At 40.1% G+C, this 27,187-nt stretch overlaps 1 protein-coding gene across 6 annotated transcripts in view; it reads right to left on the reverse strand.

The window, feature by feature from the left end:
- Positions 1–879: 879 nt before the first annotated feature.
- The window catches only part of mast4 (microtubule associated serine/threonine kinase family member 4), a 103,493-nt gene continuing 77,185 nt past the window's right edge, over positions 880–27,187 (reverse strand). For 5 of the 6 annotated variants that reach the window (XM_067575085.1, XM_067575083.1, XM_067575087.1 and 2 more), the window contains 23 exons: positions 26,464–26,542; positions 23,035–23,189; positions 22,860–22,935; positions 22,557–22,766; positions 21,570–21,671; positions 20,741–20,873; positions 19,572–19,633; positions 19,356–19,447; positions 18,933–19,141; positions 18,678–18,816; positions 17,391–17,523; positions 16,625–16,790; positions 14,702–14,803; positions 13,918–14,040; positions 12,831–12,940; positions 12,062–12,183; positions 11,144–11,358; positions 10,713–10,913; positions 10,047–10,273; positions 9,506–9,628; positions 8,353–8,489; positions 7,415–7,599; positions 880–7,300 (listed from right to left, as the gene is read on the reverse strand). In XM_067575085.1, coding sequence (XP_067431186.1) covers positions 3,510–7,300; positions 7,415–7,599; positions 8,353–8,489; positions 9,506–9,628; positions 10,047–10,273; positions 10,713–10,913; positions 11,144–11,358; positions 12,062–12,183; positions 12,831–12,940; positions 13,918–14,040; positions 14,702–14,803; positions 16,625–16,790; positions 17,391–17,523; positions 18,678–18,816; positions 18,933–19,141; positions 19,356–19,447; positions 19,572–19,633; positions 20,741–20,873; positions 21,570–21,671; positions 22,557–22,766; positions 22,860–22,935; positions 23,035–23,189; positions 26,464–26,542 — 6,892 coding nt within the window. In that variant the 3' untranslated portion in view covers positions 880–3,509. The remainder of the gene's footprint in view (positions 7,301–7,414; positions 7,600–8,352; positions 8,490–9,505; positions 9,629–10,046; positions 10,274–10,712; positions 10,914–11,143; positions 11,359–12,061; positions 12,184–12,830; positions 12,941–13,917; positions 14,041–14,701; positions 14,804–16,624; positions 16,791–17,390; positions 17,524–18,677; positions 18,817–18,932; positions 19,142–19,355; positions 19,448–19,571; positions 19,634–20,740; positions 20,874–21,569; positions 21,672–22,556; positions 22,767–22,859; positions 22,936–23,034; positions 23,190–26,463; positions 26,543–27,187) is intronic. The other variant, XM_067575084.1, reaches the window with a different exon arrangement.

Consider the following 27,187-nt stretch of genomic DNA (forward strand, 5'->3'; position numbering starts at 1 on the left):
CCTGTTTCGAGGTTTATATGGGCATCTGACTGTTGTTTTAAGACAGACTTGAAAAAACTTTGAACCTGTCCTTTAAGTCTTTAGATTTTTCTAGCATCTTATCTTGGTGGGTTCAAATTAAGACCAATATTCTGTCACTGAGAAAATGTGAGAAAAGGCAAAGTCCAGTCAGCGTACAGTATCATTACTTTTTTGATACTTCCACCAAAATCACCAATTTCAAAATGTACATAGTGGCTTAAAGCGAGGCTGTAACTTTTGATAGAAGAAATAATAGCAATAAAACACAATAAACACATCCTTGTTCTGTTTAGGGGTCAAGCTTTACTTGATTTGTTATGACTAGTAGCTTATGGTCGCTAATGTTATCAACTTTACATAAATATACCATATTGCTGTGTGACTGACATTACAATATGTTTATATTGTTGTACTATGCATCTTTCTGCTCCCTCTATACACAGCACTTTATAAAGCCTGTATGCCATATCTAATAGGCACATTGTTGGATGAACCCAAGTACCATCCTCTAGTTGCACCTCTCTAGTTAAGGGACCAAATATGGTGTCACCCATGTCCCTTCTTGGACAACGATTGGCCTGAAACCACATGACCATATATCCAACCCATCCCATTGGCTGATATGTGTCTATTTGTATATGATTGGTTGTCTTTTATATTTTTTAAAAACTTTTTTTTAACCTTTTTTCATACCCAACTTACTTTATTTAAATGGTGTTTGTAATGTGTTTTATGATGACTCTGATGATACAAGTGTTGCGGGAGTTCTCATCTTCTCATCATGACGCTTCTCTACTTGTGTGTATATATTTTTGGCAAAATATATATATGCCATAAAACAAATGAAGACTAAAAGAATAATTTATAATTCCATTTTATTTTCAGTATTACGCAACATTAGAAGTATAAATATCTGTTTTAATTTACAACATCTATGACATCCATAGAGCTTTCCTTGGGCAAAATACAAAACTCAAAACACTTTTATTGCACATATTCTAAAAGACAAACCATCATAAGCAAGTTCATCTAATACTAGTTTTGCACAGAGGAGGGAAAAAAAAAAAAAGGAAACTGAAAAAAGACAAGCAGACAAAGAAGAACCTGACATGAAAAGACGTTGATTACTGCACAAACAAATGTTCTTACATCCTGGTGGCAAAGGAGCAAAGTCTCACACTATACTATAAACAACATTATCTGTGACACAGAACATAGATTTGGCAAATCAACAATATACAAAATATACATCCATGAAGCTTTGTAAACAAACATTGAATGTGCTTTGAGGATTTAAATGTCGCCACAGGGAAAAAAAAAAAAAAAAAGTGTGTGTGTAAGGGGGGAAATTACATGTTTATTTATTGAAATAAAATTTGGTGATTCATTTCAGTCTCAAAGTCAGGACACATGGGGGATTCATAAACAATTTCAGTTCCAATTTTCTTCTTTTGCTCACCCATTGAACTGAATAAATGGCAAACATTAAGGTGCATTTGTTCTCTCACAATACATTAGCGATACATTTACAATATCTAATGCGAGTAAACATTAGATTCTTTTAACGTTAAAAATCTCTGCGATCAATCTCACGTGTTTCGGTTTCATTCTCGGATACACAACGGTGTGCCGTTTAGATAAGCTATATTCTGTGTCAAGTTTAAATGAAGGATTTTCCTATTTGACTTCAACATACTGTAGAGTATATGTAGTATTCAAGATTATTATTTTTATATAGCCAGCACGACAGAGCAAATACTGCATTACATACGTAGTGTCCTAGGCTACTTTCTGGTTGTCGTTTAGGGTTTGCAATTTAAAGGCATCTACAGTTTAGAAACATTGTGTGTGTGTGTATGTGTAAATAGCAGAATGAGAAAAGCTGATATATGGCAGCCTATAGTACCAAGTATTTGCACGTTAACATCAAATGTATGATGCGGACATGAACTATGCAAATAATCAGGATTCCTCACATAAAAATCTTAAACCCAGGCTCTGCGTTGAGATCGAAACACTAACACATGACTTATACAACACTGAGAGACTGAAGCCTGACATCCTTTGAAACCCTGACAGTGTCTGCGGTCTTGGACTTGAAACTCTTTCAGATCTTATCTTTTTTCACACACACGAGTGATCTTACATCATTCTGGGCAGACATGGACACAACCGGAGATGATGATGTCCACATCCTTTAGAAATCTACTGCAGTAATTATTGGCAAACATACGCAGAATTGCTGGTTCATCTCACCAATCAAACGACAATACTTCATATTTTACACAGTCATCATTCTTCAAACCATAGTCAGCCTGCAAATACATTATCAACAATAAAGACATTCTTGGGAAACGCTGGCAGCCCTCACAGTTTTGTTATATAATGCTACATTTTTAGAAATAGCCCAGTTACCCTCTCCCCTCCCCCTCCCCAAATGCCTTTTTTTTGTCTCTTTCTCTCTTCAAGTTAATTTTGGAACATGTGAAAACATGTTAAAAGTCACAAAACGATAGGATGCCTTTTTGACGAGATACATCACGTTAGCTTACTTTTGACCACAGAGTTTATCAAGCGGAACATGATTCTCTAATATCGAGCATACAAACATGACACTGCAAAATCTATACATATAATACAAATGACAATCATGTAAGCCCATGTATCCCAGTTTTACAGTGTTATCATATTTACACCATATTGCATAAAAATCAAAAAATATATGTACAGATGTCAGAGGAATGTGAATGAACACCACGCCTTGCTAAGAACAGCAAGTTTTATTTCCCATTATTCTAAGGCCCCGTCACTAATTATATGATTCCTAGAACCGTTAAGATGATTCCATATTTTCAAAGTTTTAGGTGAAAAGCACAGAACAGAGTGCATTCCCTCTGTGTACCAATGCACAAAACCCAACGTAAAAAATAATTTGATTATAATGAACAGAAACAATTGTGATACAACATTGCTATATTGCTAAGCAACATTGCATGGTCTACTGCATTAAAAGACTATCGCCTTCGACATCAGGTCCTCCAAGTCTAGAAGTAAGAGTGCAATTCAAAATCATTTATGGCACTGACTCTACAGTACATCGCGACCTTTGTAAGGCTCCTCCCTATTGCCCCCTGACATACTGATTGCACGAAGCATTCTGCGATGAACAGAAAAAAAAAAAACAACTTCCAAACATTCAACTTGATGCAAAAGTAAAACACAACATACCAGAAATTATCAGCAAAATGATTGCCTACATTCACACCTCGAAACATTTACATGTGTTGTCAGAAGTAATCTTATTAAATGCACACACACACACGCACGCACACACACACACACACCCTACCTCTCTATCAGCTTGTAACAGATTGCCCGGTCCTCAAACAAAAAAAAAGAAGGCATGATGATGCTTGCACAAACCATTTCTAACATTTGTTTTTATTAAATCTGGATTCTGTGGAGCAGTAATGTTTTCCCTTCTCTCTTTACTTTTTGTTACTTGAACTGCGTGGTGACTCCTTCTGCTGCTTGCACCTGCCAGTGTCTTTGTCTGAACTTTCTTTTACAGCAGACGGAGTAGCTCTGGATGTGTCTCTCTTTGTGTTTTTCTGTGCAGACGTGACGTCTTGAACAGTTTCTTTTTTCTTCCTCTCAGCCTGCTCCTTCCGGCTGGAGGACACCTGTTTGTCCGGGGTGGTGACTCTGGTATCCGGGCTTTTGCAACTGTCCGGTTTAGACGCCTCAGACTTGGGGCTTTCCTTGGATACCTTGACTACAGCCTCCTGGGGTGCGCAGGTGGAGACCCTGCCTGAGGCGGCTGCACTGCTGGGTGAATGTGTTTCTTTTTTCGCTGCGGGTTTCAGCGGCACCGGTGACGGATCAGGCTGAGAGGGAACGTCTGACGGTGGCGGAGGCTCCTTCCTGAGCTGCTGCAGCTGATTTTGAGGTGCAGTAAGAGGTGAAGCGACGACTTTTGGTTTTGAGTCATGATGGTCTTTAACAGCTGGGGTTTTGGGTGAGGGGTCTTTATGTTTGGCATCAAGACTTTGCTTAATAACTTGCGGTGGAGCTACAGAGGGCTTTAGAGTTGCCGATGAGGGGGCCGTTTTAGGAGGGAGAGATTTTGGCTTCGAGTCTGTGTTTTCTTTTATTTCTTTTACTACATGAGTTGATGTTGCTACAGAACTTTTGGGCTGTGTTTCCTTTTGTTTCACATCTGCAAAAGTTGGAGAAGGATGTGTCGGCTGGGCCGATTCTTCCCGCTTTACATGAACTCCAGTGGATGGCAACGTGGCTTCTTTCCGTTTGGAGTCATGTGTTACTTGAACGGTTGAAGTTGAGAGCACGGATTCTTTAGACGCATCTCTCTGTTTTGAATTTGGACTTCCCTTGACTACTTGGACAGGAGGAGGTGTTTTGGTTTCCTTCTCTGTCTTCACAGCGGTCTGTTGCACAGGTTGTGGGTCAGGCCTCGACTTACTTTTGAGACTCGAAACGTTTTCATTTGTAATTGCTGGAGCTGAACATTTCTGCTTTGCTGTAGCTACTACGGTGTTTTCTTTTACATTGATGACAGTTTCTTGTTTTTTAGAGGTGCAAGACGCTGAATCGGGTGATTTGTGCTGTGCTTTTTCAGCTGGATGGTGATTGGATAGCTGCTCTGAATCTTTCACATTGCCTTTATTCTTTGTCTTTGGTGATATGGGGTCCTCTTTCTTCTGCGCCGTTATGCTACTACTCTCTGTTGCACCAGCAGACACAGTGTTAACTTTCTTTTTGTTTACAGTCAGTGTGATTTCTGTGATGTTGTTTGATGAGGTGGTCGTCTTGACAGTAGAAACCTCCTTTTTCTGCTCCACTTTTTCAACTGTGGTACATGTGTTAACTTCCTTCTTAGACCCTGGGCTGCCTGTATCACCAACCACCTTCACAGCTGACCTGTTAGACTGAACACTGTCCCTGCTAGTGGGTCTTTCGGAGCAATCCCGGCCTTTCGAGTTTGGACTGCAGGTTTTATCTTTATGCACAGAACCAGATGCTGAAGTTGTGATATTATTAGAAGAGCAGATGTTCAACAGTTGCTGTCTTGAAAGCACATTCTCTGGAACGTGTACAGATGCAGAGTTGTTCTGTACATTCACCTTAGAAGCAGAGGTCATGTTTGAGATCTGTGCCGTAGCTGGTTTATCACAGCTCTGAGGCTGACCTTTGTCCAAACCAGAGTTTATACTCTGCTTCATTGACACAGGTAATGATGCATTTGCAGCTGTAGCTACAGTCTCCACTTGTGTCAATGCAGGGGATGTTTTTATGTCCAACTCCAGCTTTGCTGAAGTCAAAGAGACCACTGTCTTGCAGCTGTCAACATTTTGTGATGTAGTGTGTTGTGTGATTTCCTGCTGTTCCACTTCATCTTCCTGATCTTCATTGCTGACTTCCCGTATGGAGGGTGTTTTTCCACAGGAGGAGAAGTGGGAGCTATGTCGAGGGGCTCTATGTTCATGAGCCAGAGATGAACTGGCCTTCATACCAGTCCTGCTTTCTTGTTTAACAGTAAAAGTTGAGGTTTCCCCTTTGCTGGTAGGGGGCTTTAATGAATCACTATGTCTGTCCTGTATTTTCTCACCACTTGTACTGCTCTTTACCTCCGTGGCTAAATGATTTGACTGCTCTTTGGAGACAACTATGCTATTTAGAGAGGAAACGGCTTCAGGACCTGGGGAACAAGCGAGGGGGCTCTTCAGCTTGTCTGCAGTTTTCAGTTGGGGGATGGTTATTTGTTTCTCAGTAGGGCTCTGGAGCCAAATTGGAGGACTCACAGAAACAGTGTTGTTTGTGTTCTCCACCATTTTGGATAAACAGGTCTCTGTTTTGGAGACTCTGGGCCCTGAGAGCAGGCCAATATCCAGAGTGCCCTCCAGAGGTTTGAGAGAGGAGACATGGCGTCCCTCTAGTTTATATTCAGATGAAGTCTTTCGAAGAGGAGACTCCGCGGAGGAGATGAGCTGGAGCTTTTCCACAGCGCTCTCTCCTCTGCCGGAGAAAAGCTTAGGGGCCAGACCTTCAGGGCTTGAGTGAATACTTCCCAGTCCTGCCTTCATGTGGTCATGAGACATGGCTGTGTCCAGCTGGAGGCTCTTAGACCTGGTGGAGCCAAAGTGGAGGTTCTCATGGAGGCCGGAAGACAACCGACAGATGCAGTCCTCTCGTTCTTCAAATGACAGCCTCTTCCTGGTGAACTCGATGTTGGGAGCTTTGAAGTCCAGTCTGTCAGGCTTCATGTTGTCTTTACCCTGTCTGGAGTGCTGCCGATCTGAGTGAATAGAGCAGAGGCTCGATCGGAGTCCGCCTTCACTTTCACTGCTGCTACCAGACGATTCAGTGATGCCCTCAGAGACACGTGTGTTAAGTTTTTTATACAGCACATCTTTAAGGGTGGCGCTGGCAGCTTTGGCCTCCAAAGGGCCAGAATCTGGGCTACTCTGAGTTTTGCTTTGACCCCGGACCAGAAAACTTTCCTCCCTGTCATCACTGCACAAGGCAGATGAGTCAGATTCACGCAGCGCATCTTGCTTCTGCAGAGACTCCCTCCTCTCTGACCAGTCTTGTCGCTTCACAACCATCTTGGATTTCAGCTTTTCCTTGTCCAGATCTTCAACAGATTCCTGTCGGCCCATCTTGCGACTGTTGGGCCTCTTTAAGCAACCCTGCTCAACAGGTCGCACACGGGTGATCGCCACTGGCTCGCAGGCTGTTTCGTCCACACTCTGCAAAACGGTGTAATCGCGGTCCCCAGCTCTCAGTTCCTCATCCTGCACCTCCTCTTGGGTCACTTCCAGGCTGTGTTTTCTAGGACACAGGTGCTTCTTGTCTCCTGTGTAAGAGGGGGACAGCTTCTCCTCGGACTGGACTCGTTTCAGGAGGGGTGAGCGAGGTGGCTCAGCACTTTTGGGGCGTACGATATGGCGTACAATTGTAGGTGGGGAATGTATCTTGGCTGGGAAAGCTTGGGTTGTCTTGGAAATGGCAACAGAATGTCCACTAAGAAGAGGAGACGGTGAACGCTGAGGAGATGTTGGCTGAGGGGTAGGTGAAGGTGTGCGAGCCAAAGGAGAGAGAGGAATGCTACCGGCAGACTTGCGACGCCCCTGACGAAGCCTTTGACCTGGCAGTTTGGGGCCGAGACCATGGAGAGTACTGGGACGAATGTGGCCTGAGCCTGCAGGGGAGTTTGGAGCGCTGGAGCTGGGAGAGCTACTCTGGGAAGAGTTGCCACCTGAAAGTCATAAATGACAAAAAAAAAGGATGTAAGTAACATATAATATATGAAAAGCAAACAGTAAAATCTCTGAATATTCAAGCTATCATCAAAATAAATTAAAATCTGTACCTGACTGGGTGAAATCAGGTGTGGGGCGAAAGGCGGCAGTAGGGGAACGAGGGGAGAGACTGTGGGTAGGGGAGCCAGGGAGACTCTCGCCAGATGAAAGAGAGTGGTTGAGAGAGGAGAAACTTCGGCTTGTATGCAGGAGAGGGGAGGGCTGCATCGCAAAACGCCTGAAGAGGGAGCGTCTCCTGAAAAAAACAAAGTGAGACAAAGAATATAGAAATCAGTCCCTATTTTGTAATTCCTTTATTAAATAATAACTCAAAAAAGGAATTAAATAGTGATGTTGAGTTCATATAAAACCAGCTTCTATTACTCAAAACTAGAAAATATGTTGATGTAAATTCTGATGTTACTGAATGTGTCTTATGTGCAAGTTTATTACATTTCTATATTATGTATTTTCTATTCTTACAGTAAACCCATTTTGCACATTTCCACATTCTCCTTTTACTGTTTTAGAAGCAAAATGACATATTGATCCAATAAACTCACTCCCATCTTGAAATATTCCCTTAGTGCCATCTGTCAGCCCCCTGGTGGCCAATAGGAGGCATAGTAACGTCTACTCACTGCAGATTATTAACTCATGACTTTTCTGCAGAACTAATAAACTGTAAACAGTGCTCTACTTTATTATGCACAGCTACATTTCAAACAAAAATTCTTCACTGTATCTTTCAGCAATGTACTGGTGCTTACAGAAAAATGTATGAGCAAAGGAATTCTTATCTATGGTCCTCGTTAACCTTTTAAGCTATTTTAGTATGGAGCCTGACTCCAGACTGTGGGCATGATGAGTGTCTGACTGACTGAAGTGGTGCAAAGCTGTGCCATTTTTAAGAGGCACACCTTGTGGTTACATTCAGAAAAAAAAAAATGGGAGAGAAAAAGCTTTGTAAAGAATAAAATTCTGTGGAGTGTCTATTGAAGATTTGTACCTTTCTGGTGTTTTTTCTTTCTTGGGCTTCTTGGCACATCTAACCATCTTGCTCCTGTAGCTGTTCCTCCTGGCAGGACCGGTTTTTATTGAAGTATTTTCAAAGGGGGTTGTGGAGATGGCCACTTTGCTACCACTCTGAAGAGGAAGAACAAAACTTTTGACATTCATGACACGACATACGGCCAAGACGATTTTTTCCTGAGGGAGAAAAATGACCTTGATTAAGACAATTTCTTTTTTTAAATAATAAGTGTCTACATTACTGCGGTTATGCATCATTAAAATATTAAAACTGAAGTCAGACTACTAGACATGTCAATTTAGAGATTTTTTAATTACTTTGTGATTGCAGTCAGTGTTAGAGTAACATTGTATATGGTAGACAAGCCTTTAATGTCCCACTTCAAATATTAATAGTATTAAGTCAAAGATGTTTATGGAGGAAATTTTAAATTCTTTGTGATTGAGCAGTTAAACAGTAGTATAGGATAACTGCATCACAGCTGAAATGTTTACTTTCTCCCCTTTCCAAAGAGCTACTGGTCAGCTCAGCCTGCAGCGTTTGAGATGGAAACCTTCACTCAGCAGGTTTTTACCTCATATGAATTTCAGTAGCTGTTATTTTGCAGCCTGTTTGGTCAGTATTGTGACTTCACACGAGCTCTTGGTCCTCAAGTTAATTAAAGTTGGGCCATTCAATTAATTTATACTAAATTACATTTTCTAAACACCATGAAGAATATCAAAATGAACCTGAACCGCAGCAGTAATGACTATGAAAAAAAAAGTCTGTGCTGCATAACTGTCACTCTAAAGGGCTCCTGAAGTATTTGCAATTTATTTGTCAAGTCAAATTTATTAATTTATGTATTTTTTATTGGGTTTTTTTGGGGGGAGATTTTCCTTATTCAAATTGAGGGTCTAAGGACAGAGGATGTTCTATACTGTACAAATTGTAAAGCCCCCGCAGGCAAATTTGTGATATTAAGCTATATAAATAAAACTGACTTGACTTCAAGTTATTATTCTTGTCTTTTACCTAAAGTTTGTCAAGATGTCTAGAGATATAGAGCACACATGTAGTATATTTGACAACAAAATAAAAACCCCCAGAAGATATGCAGTTTAAAGATGGATACACATTCATTTACCTTGAGCAGGAGCTCCACCACTTCAGTGTGGACGAGACCGTGAACTGGTTCTCCGTTCACATGAGTGATGAGGTCTCCGGCTTTGAGTCCGGCTTTATGTGCGGGCCCGCCGTCTTCTACGTTCTGTTTGACAGATAGATTATGAGCATTATTAGTTGAGACATCGTACATCATAAATAGTGATAAACAGACAAAAAAGGCATTTAATATTACATTTTACACACTTACTGGGGAACTGCTGCTTTTAATTTCTGATTGATCAGGGGAATATCCCTACGCTCATGAGGTGATGTGCGTATTTGTTACCATGGTTACAAAATGATTTTGGCTCATATATCACTTGTACAGATGAGGAGATCACTTTCTTCACAGTTGATGATCAGCAGATGGTTTTAATAGTTGTTTAGATGTTTAAAATCACACATCTACTCTCACACAATCCTGTTGTTGGTCTGCTTTGCTTTAACACCACAAACTAGGTGGTCTCAGAGTTCGATTGGCAGCCAAATGAATGATTATTAGAGGCGGATATAGTCCTTACCCAGACCATGTGGTATACAGTGTAGATGTCACCGTCACAGGCGTACACCCGGATTGCCCTCAGCGTGAAGCCAAACTTCTTCCCAGAGCTGTGGATGACGACAGGCTGCCGCGGGTTGGTTGTACACAGTGAGGAGTCTCGGCTTGGAGAGGAATCTCTCGAGGAAGGATCTGAGGAGAGGGAGTAGGGAGATAGAGGGCTGGCCAGCGGAGACACCCCGAAGATATCTGGAAAAACAGGAGATGATCACCACCTGCGCAGATTCTCTTATTTAATCAATCAGACTTTGACTTTCCGAGCCAGCACTGAGGTGTTGCTATAAAGCTCATGAGCGCGGTTCATCCTGCTCCCGCTGTGGGTGAAACTAATGGGATTTTCTCTCTCCCAGCAGTGAAGACTTCATGCTTTCGCCCTGCCTGCTTACTTTCCTTGTTAGCAGCTGGTACTTGGCTACTTGCTTGCAGCTACTCTGTAAAATTGAACTCACAGCAGGAGTCATGCTGGGCCAATTTCACACAGATCCATAGTGTGCTTTCATCTCTTTCACATTACCTCTTTTTGTTATTCTTGAAACGTAATTGCTCTGATGTACGTCAACCTTCACGGTTGAGATCATATTTCTGAGTCAGCGTATCCATATCTTTGTGTATGTGTTCTCCGACTTACCCCCGGGGATCATGAGCGAAAGGGCGCCAGTTGACACAGACTTTGGGACTTTAGCCACAGCTCCGGTCTTCTCCGCAGCGCTCTCAGGTCGCAGAGAGGCGGTCTGCACCCCCTGGTCTCCAGAGATATGACTGCTACTGTCGGGGCTCTGCACCCCTTCACCTCTGGGCGTCAGTTGGTCCAAATGTTCAGAGAAACTTCCTAATTATCAGAAAAGATGTGTATGGAATGAGGAACACAACTATACTGAACTTATCAGGACTTTTCTTTGTCATAATCATTTGGCAGTGGTTGCTGCTGGGGAAGCATCCTGATGAATGAATGAAGAAACACACAGGTTTCTCACAACTTCCTGATTTTTCTCAATTTAAAACGAAGCACATGTATCATCAAGCTGTGTACGATGTAATATAGACAGTGTAATTTTGTACCAGAGAGAGTTGCTCCACTGTGGGTGCTGCCGGGAGTGGTCGCGTCAGGCTCATCCTGCGGGAGCTCTCCGATGGAGAAGGACGCCTTGCTGGGGTCACCGAGGCCCGAGGACTCGTCTCCTTCGCTCTCAGCTGAGATGGCGAACTTTGGTAGCAAGCTGGGGCGAGCGGCCTGATTCATGCTCTCGGTGTCTGTCGAGTGGGACAGGGAGGGCCTGGTTGAAGGAGAAAACAGACTCTCATGAGACTCGCGCTTAACTTGAAAGAGTTATTTATAATAAATATAAATGCAAAGACTAAAATTGTCAATACAAGACACACAGATTCTCTATAATGATGTATGTTTTCCTGCTTGTTAACAGTTTAGACTTTTAAATTGCTTATCTAATATAAATAAATATAAATCCCTAGAAAATAACATATTTTGATTAATACTGTATTCATAGTATCTTAAAGGATCAGTTCACATTTTTTCACTTGCTTATACGTACAGTATATTGAAATTATTGACTTATTGGTCACTGTAATTTTTCCTTCTCTTCATACTGGCCTAGAAATAGATCATTTATGAACACTATTCCAATGTAAGTGATCAAGGACAAAATCTACAGTCCTCTTTCTGTCCAAAATTGCATTCTGAAGTTAGACTGAAGTTAATATAAGGCCTCAGTAGTCTAAGTAAGTCGAATCAAGCGAGGACCTCCCAAAGCTTCAGTCTTTTTAGCATAAAATTCTCTCCTTTGAATACTTATTCCAGTATGGAGGTTGTAGGAGAATGGCTGGCCAAATACCAAAAAGAATTAGATTTCTGTTACTGTAAGTTCAGGCATTGTGCACTAAACTGTGGATTCAATCTCTACAACATACTGTATAGAGGCTTAATGAGCTGTAATCTTGATTCTAAAGAAGCGAGCATACATCTCAGCAAAGTCTGGCGTCCAGCTGAGAGAGTCCACAGTCAGTGGGCTCTCACTCTTCTTCTCCTCCGTCTCTCCCTTCTCCTCCAGGTGACCGCGGGACAGATCCAGGCTGCTGTAAACCTGACAATCACACAGAGACGAATGATTCATGTTAGTAGATGCACGCTACAAATGCAAAATTCTGTTCTTTATGGAGATGTTTGGAAACATTTAGAATAAGATACACTTGGGTTTGAGACCAGAAACACCAGTATGTCTGCGTTAATGCAGACTTCGTCATGTCTTACAAGCATGGAGTTTAGGTGCAGCTGAGGAAAGGTTCAGTATAGCTCGACACTTCCTCTGAGACGCCCCGCTGCTTTCTGAGACACGCTGTAATGCTTTTGTTTTGATGTGAGAGGGAAGCGTACTGCAATGCAGCACAACAATGACTCCCAGCTTGTATGACTGTTGTGTGTATTGTGCTCCACATTATCACACACACACACACAAAAACAGATCTGATTTGCAAGCGGAAAATATATGCAAAGCTGAAATCTATGTTTAATACTGTAGGGTTAAAAGGAGACGTAGAGGGGGGTTATGTTTTCTAGACACACATTTCCATATGAAATACCAATTGCTCATGTGTTCTTTCCCATGAGAGAGGGATCAGGACAGATGAGGGCATTGACTCATTTGCATGACTAACATCTTTGGCGGTAATGATAATGCTAAAGTGTTAATCTGACACTAGAGATATTTGAGAGTGAAGATTAAGGGCACACCTTGGAGAATCGGTGAGAACAAGAGGAGAATTGCCGCAGCTCCACGTTGAAGTCTTCATCATTTGTATCCTCCTCCTCTGTCTCCAGGTGATGGTATCTCTCAGAGCGAGCTGGGAATGATGAGAGGTTTAGATTTCCCATTTTTATTGCATTCAGTTATTACTGTAAGTGCCACGAGGCACCTTAAATGTAAGAAAGTGAATGATAATCATATTAGAGTCACTAAATGTCATTGTTATTTTCAAAATTATCCACTTAGCATCTTAGAAATGCCATCAAATTGCATGTGAGTTGTAACAGAAACGTGGTAGGACAGTTGTAATGAGAAATAGGTTCATGCAGCTAAAAATAGTTTGAGTTTTTGGTTTTCAGCACAAATAAAATATCTGTATAAGAGTGGATAAAGGAGACTGTCAGTGTTCTAGGAATATAAGAACCACGCTGACAGGGATTCCTGAGCCTTAATAATGTCAAACAAATCTATCAAGCTAATAATGGATTTTGCCTATTGTTGACTTGTCTGTTGACATTTTCTTACTTCTATTTGGGACAATCACAGTCTAAGTTTTGGAACAACAGTTCCCATAATGCTTTGTAAGCAAGCAAGGGGATTAATGTTGTCATGGAGTAAGCGAGTTAGCAACGTGGTACATCTTGAACCCTGCTAGTTTTTGCCTATATTTGTTTACCTTTTGGCAAATTTGCACCATAAAAAGTCACGCCAAATTAGGTATCAGCAGCTCCTATTTGAACTGTAATCATAGATGTACAAACAACTATCACTGGAATTCTTTTGATACTGAAGAAAACTTAAAAATATAATGATTATGAGGCAAGATCTGAAGTTATGAGGGCCATCTATGATTTTTTCTATGATTTTGTAAGTGGATTTATGGAGGTTTATCATTGGTCTGCCAACGCCTCAACACTGAGATCTCAATAACAGACCCATCACTCATATGGCACTCACCATAGCACATTTGCCCCCTCTGCTAAAGCGGTTTGTTTTTCAATGTATGAGTGTTTTTGTCTGCATGTATGTAACGAAACTGTTGTATGCATATGTGTTTCTGTTCAGTTAACTCACTGTCGAAGTAGCTGGTGTCATCTTCAGACTCCAGCTGAGGAATAAACTCAGCCTTCTGCCTCAGCAGGCCGTTCCAGTCCAGGTTGTGAAAAAACTGATGTTGCTTCACTTCGGCCGCCCCGCCTGTAGATGATATAAAAATGATGAGTAATCAGTATGAATAACATTTTCAAGAAAAACTGCTGGTGAAAACAACATACACAAAACACAGGGCATTGACAATGAACGGTTCAGTTTAAGACACCGGAGGTGAAGAAACGCTTACGCTATGTTTTCCTTTTCCCTGGTGGCTGCAGGCCAAACTGATATCATGACCATAAATTATGCAGTACAATTTCCTGCCTGTGACCTTTCATGGACTAGTGGGAGCCTTTGTGAATGGCAGCCTGGTGAGAGGAGATCTAGATGAACACTGAGGTCCAACTGTCCCCAGACTGAACTGGCAGCGTGCGTCGCTCTGATTAAAAGCTTTTGTCCCAGGTCATGGCCACTTTTACAGTCCGCAGATCTACCCACTCTTAGTGCCTGATCATGCATGGAACTAGATTCATGGACTGGCAAGGAAATAATTGCAATTGATCAAAGGGAAAGGGTGAGTAGGCCACAGGATAAACTGCTCTGCTGCTGGATGACCTCAATTTCTTCCCCGGTGACTTGGAATAATGAGCGTTGCTGAGGTGGCACTAACGGTCACATGAGAATTTATGGCGTCCTGCTGTGCCTGTCTGGTCCTAACCGAATTACTGACTGAGCCACACTTTCTTTCCCTTATTTGTGTGCGTACCTGCACCCATCCTTTCCAGAGGATTCTGTCTGAGCAGCAAGGTGATGAGCTCCTGAGCATCGAGAGGTGGGGCATCATCTCCGTCAGGCCAGTTGATCTCGTCTGCAAACACACAATGCATATGATCAGTTTAAATCTAAAATGCTCAAAATATAAGCAGCGTATGAATCTCGGTTGTCAATATATTTGTAAGATGTGGTTTTGGAATTGGAAGACGACATGCTTTGATCAGAAAAAGACAATGTCATTGTGAGATGCACACAGAGTTGTAGAAAACAAACCAGAATGGCTGAAAGCTTATGTAGAGGAGTTGTTTTGTGCCTTAAACTGAAACATCCCTGTTTGTTAAATTCATATGATGAATGATATTATATTAATTATTTTCTTAAAAATGCTGACATTACATGTGTAACAGGTCCTTTTCATCTGCGCTGCTCACTTAGTCATTAGTGTTATCACTGCTATCAGTGTGTTAGCTAGCCAGAGCCAATAGATGTCAATATCAAAATGTGTCATGTATTAAAAAGAATTGGAAATGCTACATACAGATTTACCTCTAAACTTTCATTCAAGTTATTTCTAAATGCTGAAAATATGAATATATAAGCTATCATGACATGTTTTCTGCAGCCCTACACCCAGTTGTGTGCGCCTCCTTGATGGTTTGAAAATGGGAAACTTGTGTATAAGAACAATAATATCAACATTATAAGCATGAAGAATAAGAAATGACAATGTTTTTTTTTAATTCAATTATTGTATTTGAACCCACTATGGTTGACTCTTTTTGCTCCACTCCTAAGTACTTGTATAAAAAGCTTTACCAGTAAAAGACAGACAAAAAGTTATTTCTAAGGCGTAAGCATAACACTGCTGAATGAGACAATTTACATGTGCTCTAGCTTTTCATGAAAAGCCTCATGGATAAGCAATGAAAAGGGGAGCAAAGCCCGTCTGTGCCATGCTGATTGCCTCCTCTGTGCACCGTTTGTCCCCCGTTTTAATCAAATTTGGGAGGGAGCTATGAATATGTATGTGTGGCCTGAGGCCACGGTGGCATGCATTCAGTGTGTTCAGGCCTCTTTAATTAACAGTCACTCTCAGAGGCTTGGTACAGTTTGATTGAGAGCATACCAAATCAGTTGTGGCATGCCATTCATTTGCCATGACACAGATAGAGGCTGTTATCCAACAACTCGACGTAACAAAATTCATCGGAGCCACACCGGCGACAAGATAAAAGCTCTAGTTTTTCAAGATTAAGATTTTGTCTGCGCCGTCACCATGAGAATAAAGAGAATGAAGCGATATCATCGTAATATTAAAATTTCACTTGTGGTCTAAAGTCAAGCTAAATCCACTTAACGGCCATCTGTTTTGCTACTGGCCTTCAGGGAAATGTCAGTCTTCAATAAATTGAGAAATATGCATACCAAGTAATTCCATGTGGTCACTATGCAAATGTTTAATCCATATCTGAATGAGGTTTGGGAATTTCTCCTGATGTACTCGACAGAATATACAGACCAGATGCTGTGCAAACTTTGCCTGAATCACCTTAGCAGCGGAAAATGTGTCTATTAAAAAACTGACATAAATAAATAAAAATAGCTTATTTTCATACTTGAATCCAAACATCAGAGAGAACACAAGGAAATAAATAAGGTCTTTATTGATCTCTAAGTGAATTTTTTTGCTGAGCAGTGTAATTAAAACACTTTGTATGTGAGCATGTGGTGATGGTGATGGTTGAGGAAGATGAAAAGCTCAATTTACTGGCTTAAACTGGCAATTTATGTTTGCATCCAAGGCTAGCTGATGGTGTGGGACTGAGAATCACATATCTGTCAGCGAGGTTTGAGCAGCGTTCATTGTTGAGCCGAAACATCACAATAAATACAATGAAATAGAGATGACACTGACCACTGATGACCTGTCCGAACAGCTCCTCTGGCGTGTCTCCGAAAAACGGCACACAGCCCACAAGGAACTCGTAGAGGATGATGCCCATGGCCCACCAGTCCACTGGCTTGCCATAGCCTTGTCTCAGGATCACCTCTGGAGCAATATACTCTGGGGTCCCACATACCTACACAGACAGAAAAAAAAAACATAAGAAATGGTCTGAACATGATGAGGCTTGTGGGAAAAAAGGTAGTGTCTAATAGGGATGTGCAGAGGGCCCAGTATTTGTATCTGTATTTGTTGAGGCAGCAAAATTATTTGTATTTGTATTCTAATAAAAGTGTTAAGAGGTTTAAAAATCCTATTTTTGTTTTTATTACGCTTTTAATTTTAGAAAATCAAAGTGTTACAATAAGTGTTCATGAAGTGTTCCCTTGGGAGCACACCCCCAACTCCAGGAGTGATGTCCAAATAAGGAAATGTGCGTCATGTAGCGGGTGGATGTGACTCCCCTTGTTGAGACTGCTGATAAACGTAACAGCGGAGCAGAGGAGAGACACTGATATAGTGATGTAACCAATCTGTGCGCTGGTATTTAACATGTTTTTTTTTTCTTCCTGAAAACAAATAATTTTTAAAATATTTGTATGAAACAAATATTCGTAAAAAAACAAACAAACAAACAAAAAAAACCCCACTATTTGTGCTTTTCCGAATAGCGTATTTGTATTCGGGCACACCCCTAGTGTCTAACATTTCATTTCTATAGTTACATAAGATTTACCTGCTTATCAGAGAACTCCCTGGCATCTTTCTCTATGTGTCCCTCATACAGGTTGGTGGTCATGTTCATCAGCCCGACTTTGGACAGCCCAAAATCTGTCAGCTTTATGTGTCCCATTGATGTGACAAGCAAACTGTGAGGAAGGAGGAAAAGAAGAAGAAGAGGACTTAATAATTAAACCAGACTCTTTATAACAGCCAGTAAACCTTTAGTCAGTTAGAATAAGCAGTTAAACTTCCTGACAATATCATTACTAAAGCCTGCACAGATTATTTAAAAAATGTTCAAGTATCAAAAGTAAAAGTAGTTCTGTTCTGATTATTATCATTGATGCATCTAAATACAAGCAACATTTTAATGTTAATGTTGGTCAATGTGAAGTATAGTAGTATAAGTATAATATTGACTAGTTTAATTTATAACATACATTCATACTTTATAAACTACCCATATGTTTTGTGTGTAAGATCTTACTTTAAAGGCGCTAGCTAAATTATAGCTGTCAATTAAATGTAGTGGAGTAGATGTATAAATAAGCATAAAATTAAATAATCAAGTAAAGTACCTCAAAATTGTACTTTCTGAGTGAAAACTGGAAATTGTTTTGCTCTGTGAAAGACTGCGAAGATAATGTCCACTAACAAGATGTCCTGTCAGTTCTCCTAAGCTATGCTGCTACTTGCTTCATGGCGGCCATGTTTGTTTTATACTGCACGTGCATCAAAGTCTGTGCAAAACCATAGAGCAAAAGTTTTTGGAGATGGAACTAACTGTGAGAAAAAAAAAAAGAAAAACTGTCAAAATGAAAATGAAGAACAGACTGTGGGAAATAAAATTCTAGGACTAGTGCCATTTTTTCACCTTTGGGATGGGGAAGAACTGTTTTTGCCAAATGTAATTGCTTTAATATTAGGGATTTAAAGAACCATCATAAACAGACCCCGATGCACGTGAAGCTGTTGGATTGTCTTAGTTCTGTTGTTATTATTTTGCCCAAAACTTCACTGAATGTCAAGCCTGACACTGCATCTTCCTCCCTGGAGTGAAAGCTGCACAGTGAATGTCACCATTCAATTCTCCTGCCAAAAAAATACATCTGAAAATTGTACTTTTTTTCTGTAAATCATATTCAAAATTGATTTCCCAAGTGATGTTTTATTGTAAAAATGAAAATGCATCTGCTAATTATTTTGCAAGAGTTTTAAAAGAATTAGAAATTATAATTGAAATTCTCCAAACTGGCAGTGAAGGCTGTTTCACAAGTGTTAAAATTTCACGAGGTCTCACTTGTCTGGTTTTAGGTCCCTGTGGACGATGCCATAGTTGTGGAGGTACTCCAGAGCCAGGACTGTCTCTGCAAAGTACATCCTGGCCATATCCACAGGCAGGGGACCCATGTTCTTCAAAAGGGTGGCGCAGTCTCCTCCTGTAAAGATCAATGGAGTGATATTACAGATGTGCCTCTGATAACACACAGGAGACATTGTGCAAAGTTTACTGCTTTCAGCTGCAGAATTACGCTCTAAAACGCCAGCTGCTGACCTTCGACGTACTCCATGACCATGCACAGGTGCCGCCGTGTCTCAAAGGAGCAGTACATGGACACCACAAAAGGGTTCTCAGCAAAGGTGAGGATGTCTCTCTCCACAAAGGCCTGTTGTATCTGGTTCCTCAACATCAGGTTCTGCTTGTTGATCTTTTTCATGGCAAACCGCTGCTTAGTTTCCTTGTGTCGAACCAAATAAACAGCTCTGCGGAATATACAGTATACCAGTCAGCTGAGGAATAACAGACCTTAAAACATCCTAAAACTGCTTATAAGGATAATTTAGGGTTCATCAAATCTGTTTTATTGTCAGTTGTTATTAATGTCTAGTGGAAACAGAAAAAAGCTTTCTTATTGGGGCAGTAACACACCATCTATCCTTAGATTAGATAATCCTGTATGAAATAAGATGTTCTTACCCGTAGGCGCCATTGCTGATGAGTTTTGTCATCTCAAAGTCCAGTTCGCAGGGTTTACGCCGGGACCGCAAGGCTGCGCTCAGGCTCTGAGACTGAGGGCAAGAAGAGAGACAAATACTAAAAAAACAAATCAAAAAGATAAAATCTGTACTTCACTGGTACGCCCGCGGTAAAGATGGAGAGGATCAATACGATAATCAATGTCTGAGTGCTTACAGAGTCATCTGTTTCTGGAGTTTCTGCAATCCCGCTGTCGCAGCTGGTCAGCTGGGCAATTTCTAAAGAGAGAACAGAAAAAGATGAATAAAAAAGAAAAAGAAAAGCTGAAATTTTAATAAAATAAATTGTTGTGAGTGTATTATAGACTGATAACTTCATGTGAAGCCTATGAACATGTTCTGCAGCAGTTTTTTTAAAGCAAGGAGAAATGATGTCATACAAGCTAAACAAAAACAGCCGACTTAAGCCTTTATCCACTTATTAGGGTTTTTAGGTGCTGACTCTAAAACAATCTGAATTGAAAAGAAATGGGGCGGAAATCAGATGTAGCAACACAAACACATGTCTAACACCCATTTACAAAATCACCACTCCAGCACAAGTGCTCATTATAAACCACCTTGCATCTTTTTTTTTCTGCGTATATGCCAAAGTCTATGTGTGTAATTTCACAAGGGGGGGTGTTTGTCTTGTCCCTCGAGAGCCTGTAAACACATTTCCACTGCTATTTAACATCTGTCCTTCCTTGTAGGTTCGCTTCAGGCACACAAGGCACCGGGCAAACGAAACACTGGAGACACTCAGGGGAAATGAATGGAGAGATTGGCTGATGAGCCAGCCTGTGTGGATCTGTATAAGGTCTGTAGGGAGGCCATTCCTTTCTAATTAGTCATAATGAATGTTGCTGGTTACTGAATCTGGAGAGGCAGAGGGTCATTAGAAAGACAGTCTGTTCAGTACAGGACATTAGTCAATAGTATCTTTGTCTTTTAGTTCCCTCTACAGCTTGATTCTTTCATTCCTTTACAGCCTCACCACAGCAGTTACCGTGTATTCAATTTGGTCATATTTACCGCATCACTGACTGATATTACTGAAGCGGCAGTAACTGGAATACTCAGCACTTCAGTGGAATTATATGAGAGTAGGATCAATGCATGAATACTTATAGAAAAACTCTGATCAATTTTACAAACCCTACGGAAGATGAAACTGATTATCTGCTCCAGTGATGCTGAAAAATAACTTGAAATATTAAAGGAATAATAGAGGAAGAACCAAACATTTCCCCATATTTTATAATAATGTTATGCCATTATATTATAGCTTTTCTAGCTACATGTATGAAGACATTTTTATTTTCACTGATTAAGTCCTTCTTGTACCTTCCAGAGGATCTCGTGTGAGTCCCAGCTGGCTGATGATGTAACGTGGGATGTCTGTTTTGATGCCCTGGCCCTCTTTCGCATGTCCTTCAGCGGCCTCCAAAAGGTGGTAAAATTCCTCAGGGTCAAACTCCTGGAGACATAACACACTTTAGTATACGCTAGTATGAACGATGTTTAAAAAGGACAGTTTGATTTTTTGGTTGGTTTCACTTTTCCTACTTAGCCTGGATCAGACATTTTGATTAGTCTAGTTTATGTGCACTATACAATGTCTATGGGATCATTTAGGAGCTCTTCTCAAGATAGTGAAATACACCGTTACACCACTATAAAAAATGACAGGCTTGTCTAACTTTATTTAAATTACAAATGACAAAAAGTGGCTAATTTAGAAAGGAAAGTTGGCAAGTTAGAAAGAGTAATTAGGACCTGTAATGGCTTTATCCCAGGTTTGAGTTTAAGTAAACTCAAACAATCCTGCACACTGTCGATCACCTGCACTCACCCTATTCACAATATTTCTGTCCTGAGACCTTCACCAGGCAAAAGTTCATATGATGGATATGAATTTTGCATGATGAAGGTGTGGGAGTGAGTGCAGGTGATTGACAGTGTTCGGCATTTTTTGGTTCTTTCACAGTCAGTCAGAGTTTATAATCTGATGCACCTCTCAAGAAAACTTTCTAGAGTGCAAGAGCTTTGTAGTTAAGTGTTACCATCTGGGTACAGAGATAAAATAGTTAAATTACCTCAAAATATATTATGCTAAGTACCCTGACTCAGACTGTGCCAGGCTGTGACCTATTTTTGGTGATATAAAACGTACCAGACATTCCAGGAGTCGAGCGGGTCGAGCTATGACGATGAGGATCTTCTTCACCACCTCTCTGATGAAGTTTACCTCCTCGCTTTCTGACCTCTCTGTGGACTACACAGAAGAGACAAGACCTCAGCATTTCACATGTAGTCGTGTACTGGTGAAAGTCAGATATAGTAGAGTGGCAGCATGGTTCACCTCAGCCCCAGTTTGTGCCTCTCATTTACTGCATTTACATTCAAGTCACTACACTAAGCACCTGATTTTCTGAAAAATAATTACTTGGCGATCTATGAAAAACCTGGGAGGTAGTTTAACAACCCTAGAGGAATCCTAAAAGACTCTTCTAGTTATCTAAAGGAAAAAATATTCTGCCTGCAGGACAAAAAAGATTTTTAATCCTTTCCCAAATTGCACCTCTTTCTACTAATCCAAACAAAGATGGTAGCTGCAAATAATATTTCTCCTTGCTCAATTTGTGCAACTTTATCAACACTTAAATGTATGATCAGTAATACTAGTATATATTGATGTTTCTTTCCAATGTTTTATATTTTTATACAAAAAACATTCATATTTTGCTTGTCTTTTACAAAAAGAGCCAGGGCATGTGTGTAATTTCTGGCATCCTGGATCGAGAAATACAGTCACAATTTGAGAAATAAGTTAAAAAAATCTTTTTTATTTTGCAAAAGATAGAATATTTTTTTCATCCAGATGGTTAGAGGGCTCTTAAAGGATTCTGGAAATACAACATCAGCAGTAAGTGTCACTAACTACCTTCTGGGTATGTATTTTTTTGGAAAATGCTTTGCACCGTGGTTTGATTGTAATGGTGATACATGAGAAGCACAAACTGGGGGCTCAGTCTAAAATGACACGTCATTAACACTGTTCCCATGTTTTCACACAATTTCCTTTTAGAAAAACTGACACTTATTGGTATTTCGGTGAACTGTTTACAAAAACATCACTGATTTCTCAAGACGCCCTCACCTCCTGGACGAGCCTCTCCAGCTTGTCAGTGAGTTCACAGAAGTAGCTGGAGGTGATGAGTCCTAGCCGACTCTTCTCCAGACAGTCACGGGCCAGTTCAATTATCTGGTGATGTGCGAAGCCGAGCACACCATCTGCTAAAGGGAGGACGTTCTCTGGAGAGTTGCTGCGGATGATCTCCTGAATCCTTTCCTCCATCTGAGCTGTGGCCTGCAGTGAAAAAAGGGGAGGTCCAAGTTTGGTTAATGCAGAAAATAATGAACAACCACACATGGCTGTAGCTAACTTATTGTGAGGCCTTACCTTAGGAAACCGCTCCTTGTAGACGTGATTCATCATAATAATCTCATGGTCGTAACATGAGGGAGATCGCCCAGGGCTGAAAAACAAAATTGGATTGAAACCAGTTGCTGAGTAGCTTGAAGGGTATGCATTACCATATGATGATAATGGTCCGTTTGTAGAGGTAAAACAATACCTGAGACTGCGAGAGCGGGGTCGCATGGCCGTCGCTCTGCGGCATTCGTCCCCGGAGATACTCTCAGTACAGAAGTGCTTGGAGAGGAAGTGCAGTTCATCAGGCGTAGGCTGGAAGGGCAGCTGGTGCAGCTTCTCCTGTGATGAACAGGATGACTGGAAATGAAACAAATATATATTCAACATGAAAAGAAAAAAAAAGAGATGGCAAATTTTTATGTGGGTAAAAAAAAACAAAAAAAAAAACAAAAAAAACATGCCAGCAGCTGGTAATTCTGTGATTTGGTAGTTTCCCACTGGGTAAGTAACCCACAAGAAATGACCAAATTTATAGGAATAGTTCATCATTTTAGGGAAATACGCTCTTTCACTTCCTTGCTGAGAGTAGGATTGATACCCTGTTAGCTTAGCTTGGCATAAAGACTGGAAGCAGGGGGAAACAGCTAGCCTGGCACTGTCTATATTTAAAACACACACATGTTGAGAGTTAGTTGAGAAGATCGATACTACTTCTCTCATATGTGTCTGTTAAATAAGAATCTACAGCTAGGAGATGGTTAGCTTAGCTAGATTAAAGCCTGGAATCAGAGGGAATAGCTAGCTTGGCTCAATCTGAAGATTAAAAATTACTGAAAAATGTTTTTTCAAAAACAAAGGCAAAGCCACAACATTTGTTCACTTCAGTTTTGTACTAGTTAAACAAACAACATTGTGTAAGTTAATCAGCTATAAACTTAAGTGTAAAAATGTAAAAATGTTGTGGTTTTACCTTTTTTTTTACCTTTAGACAAAGCCAGGCGAGCACATGTGAACACAGCCAGCCTGAATAATGACTTCCACATGAAAGTCATTTTAAATTTGTTCATGGTGATTACAAGAGATTTTTATTTGACCAACTTTCCATCATGTTTCAACATCCTGAATTTGGGTTTACTGCAACTAAACTGGAAGCAGGAGGAAACAGCTAGCCTAGCTCTGTCTGAAGATTTAAAAAAAGGTAAAACCACAACTTTTTTACCCTTAAGTTTACAGCTGACTAACTAACTAACTAACTAACTAACTAACTAACTAACTAACTAATATCTCATTTGTTTAATTTGCACAAAAACTGAAGTGAACAAATTACAGGTTGTGCTGGTAGATTCATATTTAACAGACCAACAAAGCAAGGAAGCGAATGAGCAGATTTCCCAAAACTATTCCTTTAAAGTATCGTAAATAACCATGTGTACTGTGGACTCTCAGTAACACATGAAACAGCGATATATCTCTAACAAATTACTCAGAAAAATGATCATTTAAAATAATTTCACTACACCCATAGGTTCATGTTCAACCTATGAGAATGTATGACTGCTGATGTGTGTTGACTTTATCGGTTTGGATGTTTATAGCTGGTTTTTCAATTCAGAAGTTGCATGACCTTCCTTGAGTATCTATTGTATATGCAGGTATTGTGGGTATGTATAAATATATGTTGTTTCTTTACCACTGCATTGCATATGCTTAAAGCTTTTTTAAATGTAAGGCACATTGAGTTTCCATGTAATGAAATTTGCTCTATAAATAAAGCTGCCTTGTTGAGCACCAGAAAAAAAAAGATTATAGATTATAGATTATAGACTAATGTTTGCATTACATTTACAGTTTATTAAATGAAATCTGTACTGAATAAGTCAACTGTGAGCTTCACGCTTACAAACAATAGCGACTGTTTCTAGTGACTCATGAATGATGTTTAATCGGCAAAACAAGAACATGCTTCCTTCAATAGATGGTGTGAATAGCAGGAAATTTACTGGATGACCAAATACTGCACGAAACAAAAAACACAACATCAATACAGGCAATTCTTAATCCCCATGACACTTGTAATTCCTGTAAATGTATTAGTGTATGTGTGTGTGTGGGTGTATATGCTCTGTGGCTCTGTTTGTTTCCAATAAACAATCATGCTGATATTTAAATATAATAGTTTTCCGTCAGAGTGAAAGTAACAGAGACAGACAGAGTGTTTGTGTATATATGGTCTGATGCATAGTACTCTTTAAAGTGTATTTGTTATCTTGTGATCCATTTAGTTTCCTTGTGTAAAATAAAAAAAAGAAACTTTAACATTCATGCCATTAAAGCTTTTATCAATTTGAGATGTAAACAGAGGAAGTAGGTACAATAAGAGAGAGAAAGAGAGCTGAGGTAATGTGTGTGTTTGTGTGTGTGTGTGTGTGTGTGTGTGTGTGTGTGTGTGTGTGTGTGTGTGTGTGTGTGCGTTTTGCTGGTGTGTCCACTTGTCAAAACCGTGTTTACTGCAGAACAAATCTCTGCCTTTGTGTGCTTATTCGCTCTTCAGCCTCGGAGAATTGCAGTCACTGCCGCGAGCAAGTTACACGTGTGAACACAGCTGACATGACGAATACTAACGTCCACATGAAAGTCATTTTAAATTTGTTCTTCATGGAGACTTAAAGAGACTTTTATTTTACCAACTTTCTATGAATTTAAGTTTAACTACTGTAGGGCTGAACGGTGAAAAGTTTTTTCTTAATTTGAAAGAGATCGATTTTCAAATCACAAGAGCTGCGATTTTAATTGTAACTTACATAATTAACCGTGTCTTAACAACCTGTAGCAGCCGGAGACCATCAATTTCACCAGCTACAGCGAGTGAGTTGGTGAAACAACAAAAACAGTCTGGTTAATATGTTTACTCTTACGCATACCAGCGTCTGTTCATTTATTTTGGTTTTGTGGAAGAAGGAACATGACTCTTCAACATTTTTCATGCTTGAGAAAACTAAGGATTGGTCTATGTCCTTTTAGTTGTTCATACTTTGTCTCATACATGTCTTTTTCTACATAAATCATCAGGTTACGACCCAAAGCCAATTTCAAGGTAGCCAGTGGCTTGTGGAATATAAATGATTGACAACAAAGTTTTAAGCATATCACCTTAAATGTTCTAAATTGAGACCTCCATGATTCAGGGTTATTAAGCTGTTTGTCCTCTGAGTCTATTGATACAGTAAAGTATACAACTATAATATATCTGTGAGCTAAATTGGTCAAATGTTCTATAGAAACTATGAAAGTTGATTTTCTCTGGCTGGTTTAAAAAAACCAACCATGGTAGGACATCAAGTAACAGCAATATTTTATCCAACTCTTTTATATAAACATGATATGTTTGTGATTATGCCTGGGACAATCACATCTCATTTAATGCTATGTAGAACACACACGATTTAATCTATAGATGATCATTGCATTTATTGGTCAAAAAAATCACAATTACATATTTTCCTCAAATTGTTCCGAGCCTTTGGTTTAACTACTCTATGGTGCTGATAGCTTTCCTTCTGTTTAGCTGAGATGGATTAGTTGTATTTCCTGATGCCAGATGCGTAGGATTGAGTGAGTGTGCGATGCTTACAGAGACGGTGGAGCTGGGTGTGTTGGTTCCATAGCCAGAGGAGGGAAGGGAGGCCAACGACCAGCGGCGACCATCAGTCCTATCACACAACAGCAAAGACAAAACACACATGAATCATGAGTGAACAATGGATCAAAACAAACTTTTAAGTTCTTTACAATGCCAGTCAGTGAGAAGAGTCTGTCTACGAACAAAGACAAGTTCTTAATGCAAAACTGTCTTTAGAAACATGAAATATGCTCTCAATTTCCATGTTTGTACTGACAACATGTGAAATATCTCCTACAATCCTAATGATTGCACGGTTATAGATGAATGGTGACCTTTCTCTGGTGTTGTTCCAAATGAATGTTACACTACACAAGAAAGCAGAAACTGGGAGAAATGATGAACGCAACTGAATGTGGAACTGAAACTAGATGTCAGAATGACGTGAAACAAAACTTTTTAAAAAGGGGGTTTTAAGGGTTAAGGCAAGACAAACTAATGAAGGGGGCTATAAACTCTACAGTGTACTTGACAAATGTGAGGTTATGAAAATTCAAGAGCAAATGGAAACCTAACATGAAGTTACCTGTCTGCTCTGTGGCAATGACTGTGGATTATAATAAAAATACACAATTACATGATATCATGTTGTCACATGATACAATACATTTCTGGAAACAAAAAAAAGGGCCTCTGAGATAGAGGCTATTTCAAAAGCATGTTTTTACTGGCTACA

Source organism: Thunnus thynnus, chromosome 19 (genome assembly GCF_963924715.1).
Source record: "Thunnus thynnus chromosome 19, fThuThy2.1, whole genome shotgun sequence".
Classification (NCBI taxonomy): Eukaryota; Metazoa; Chordata; class Actinopteri; order Scombriformes; family Scombridae; genus Thunnus; species Thunnus thynnus.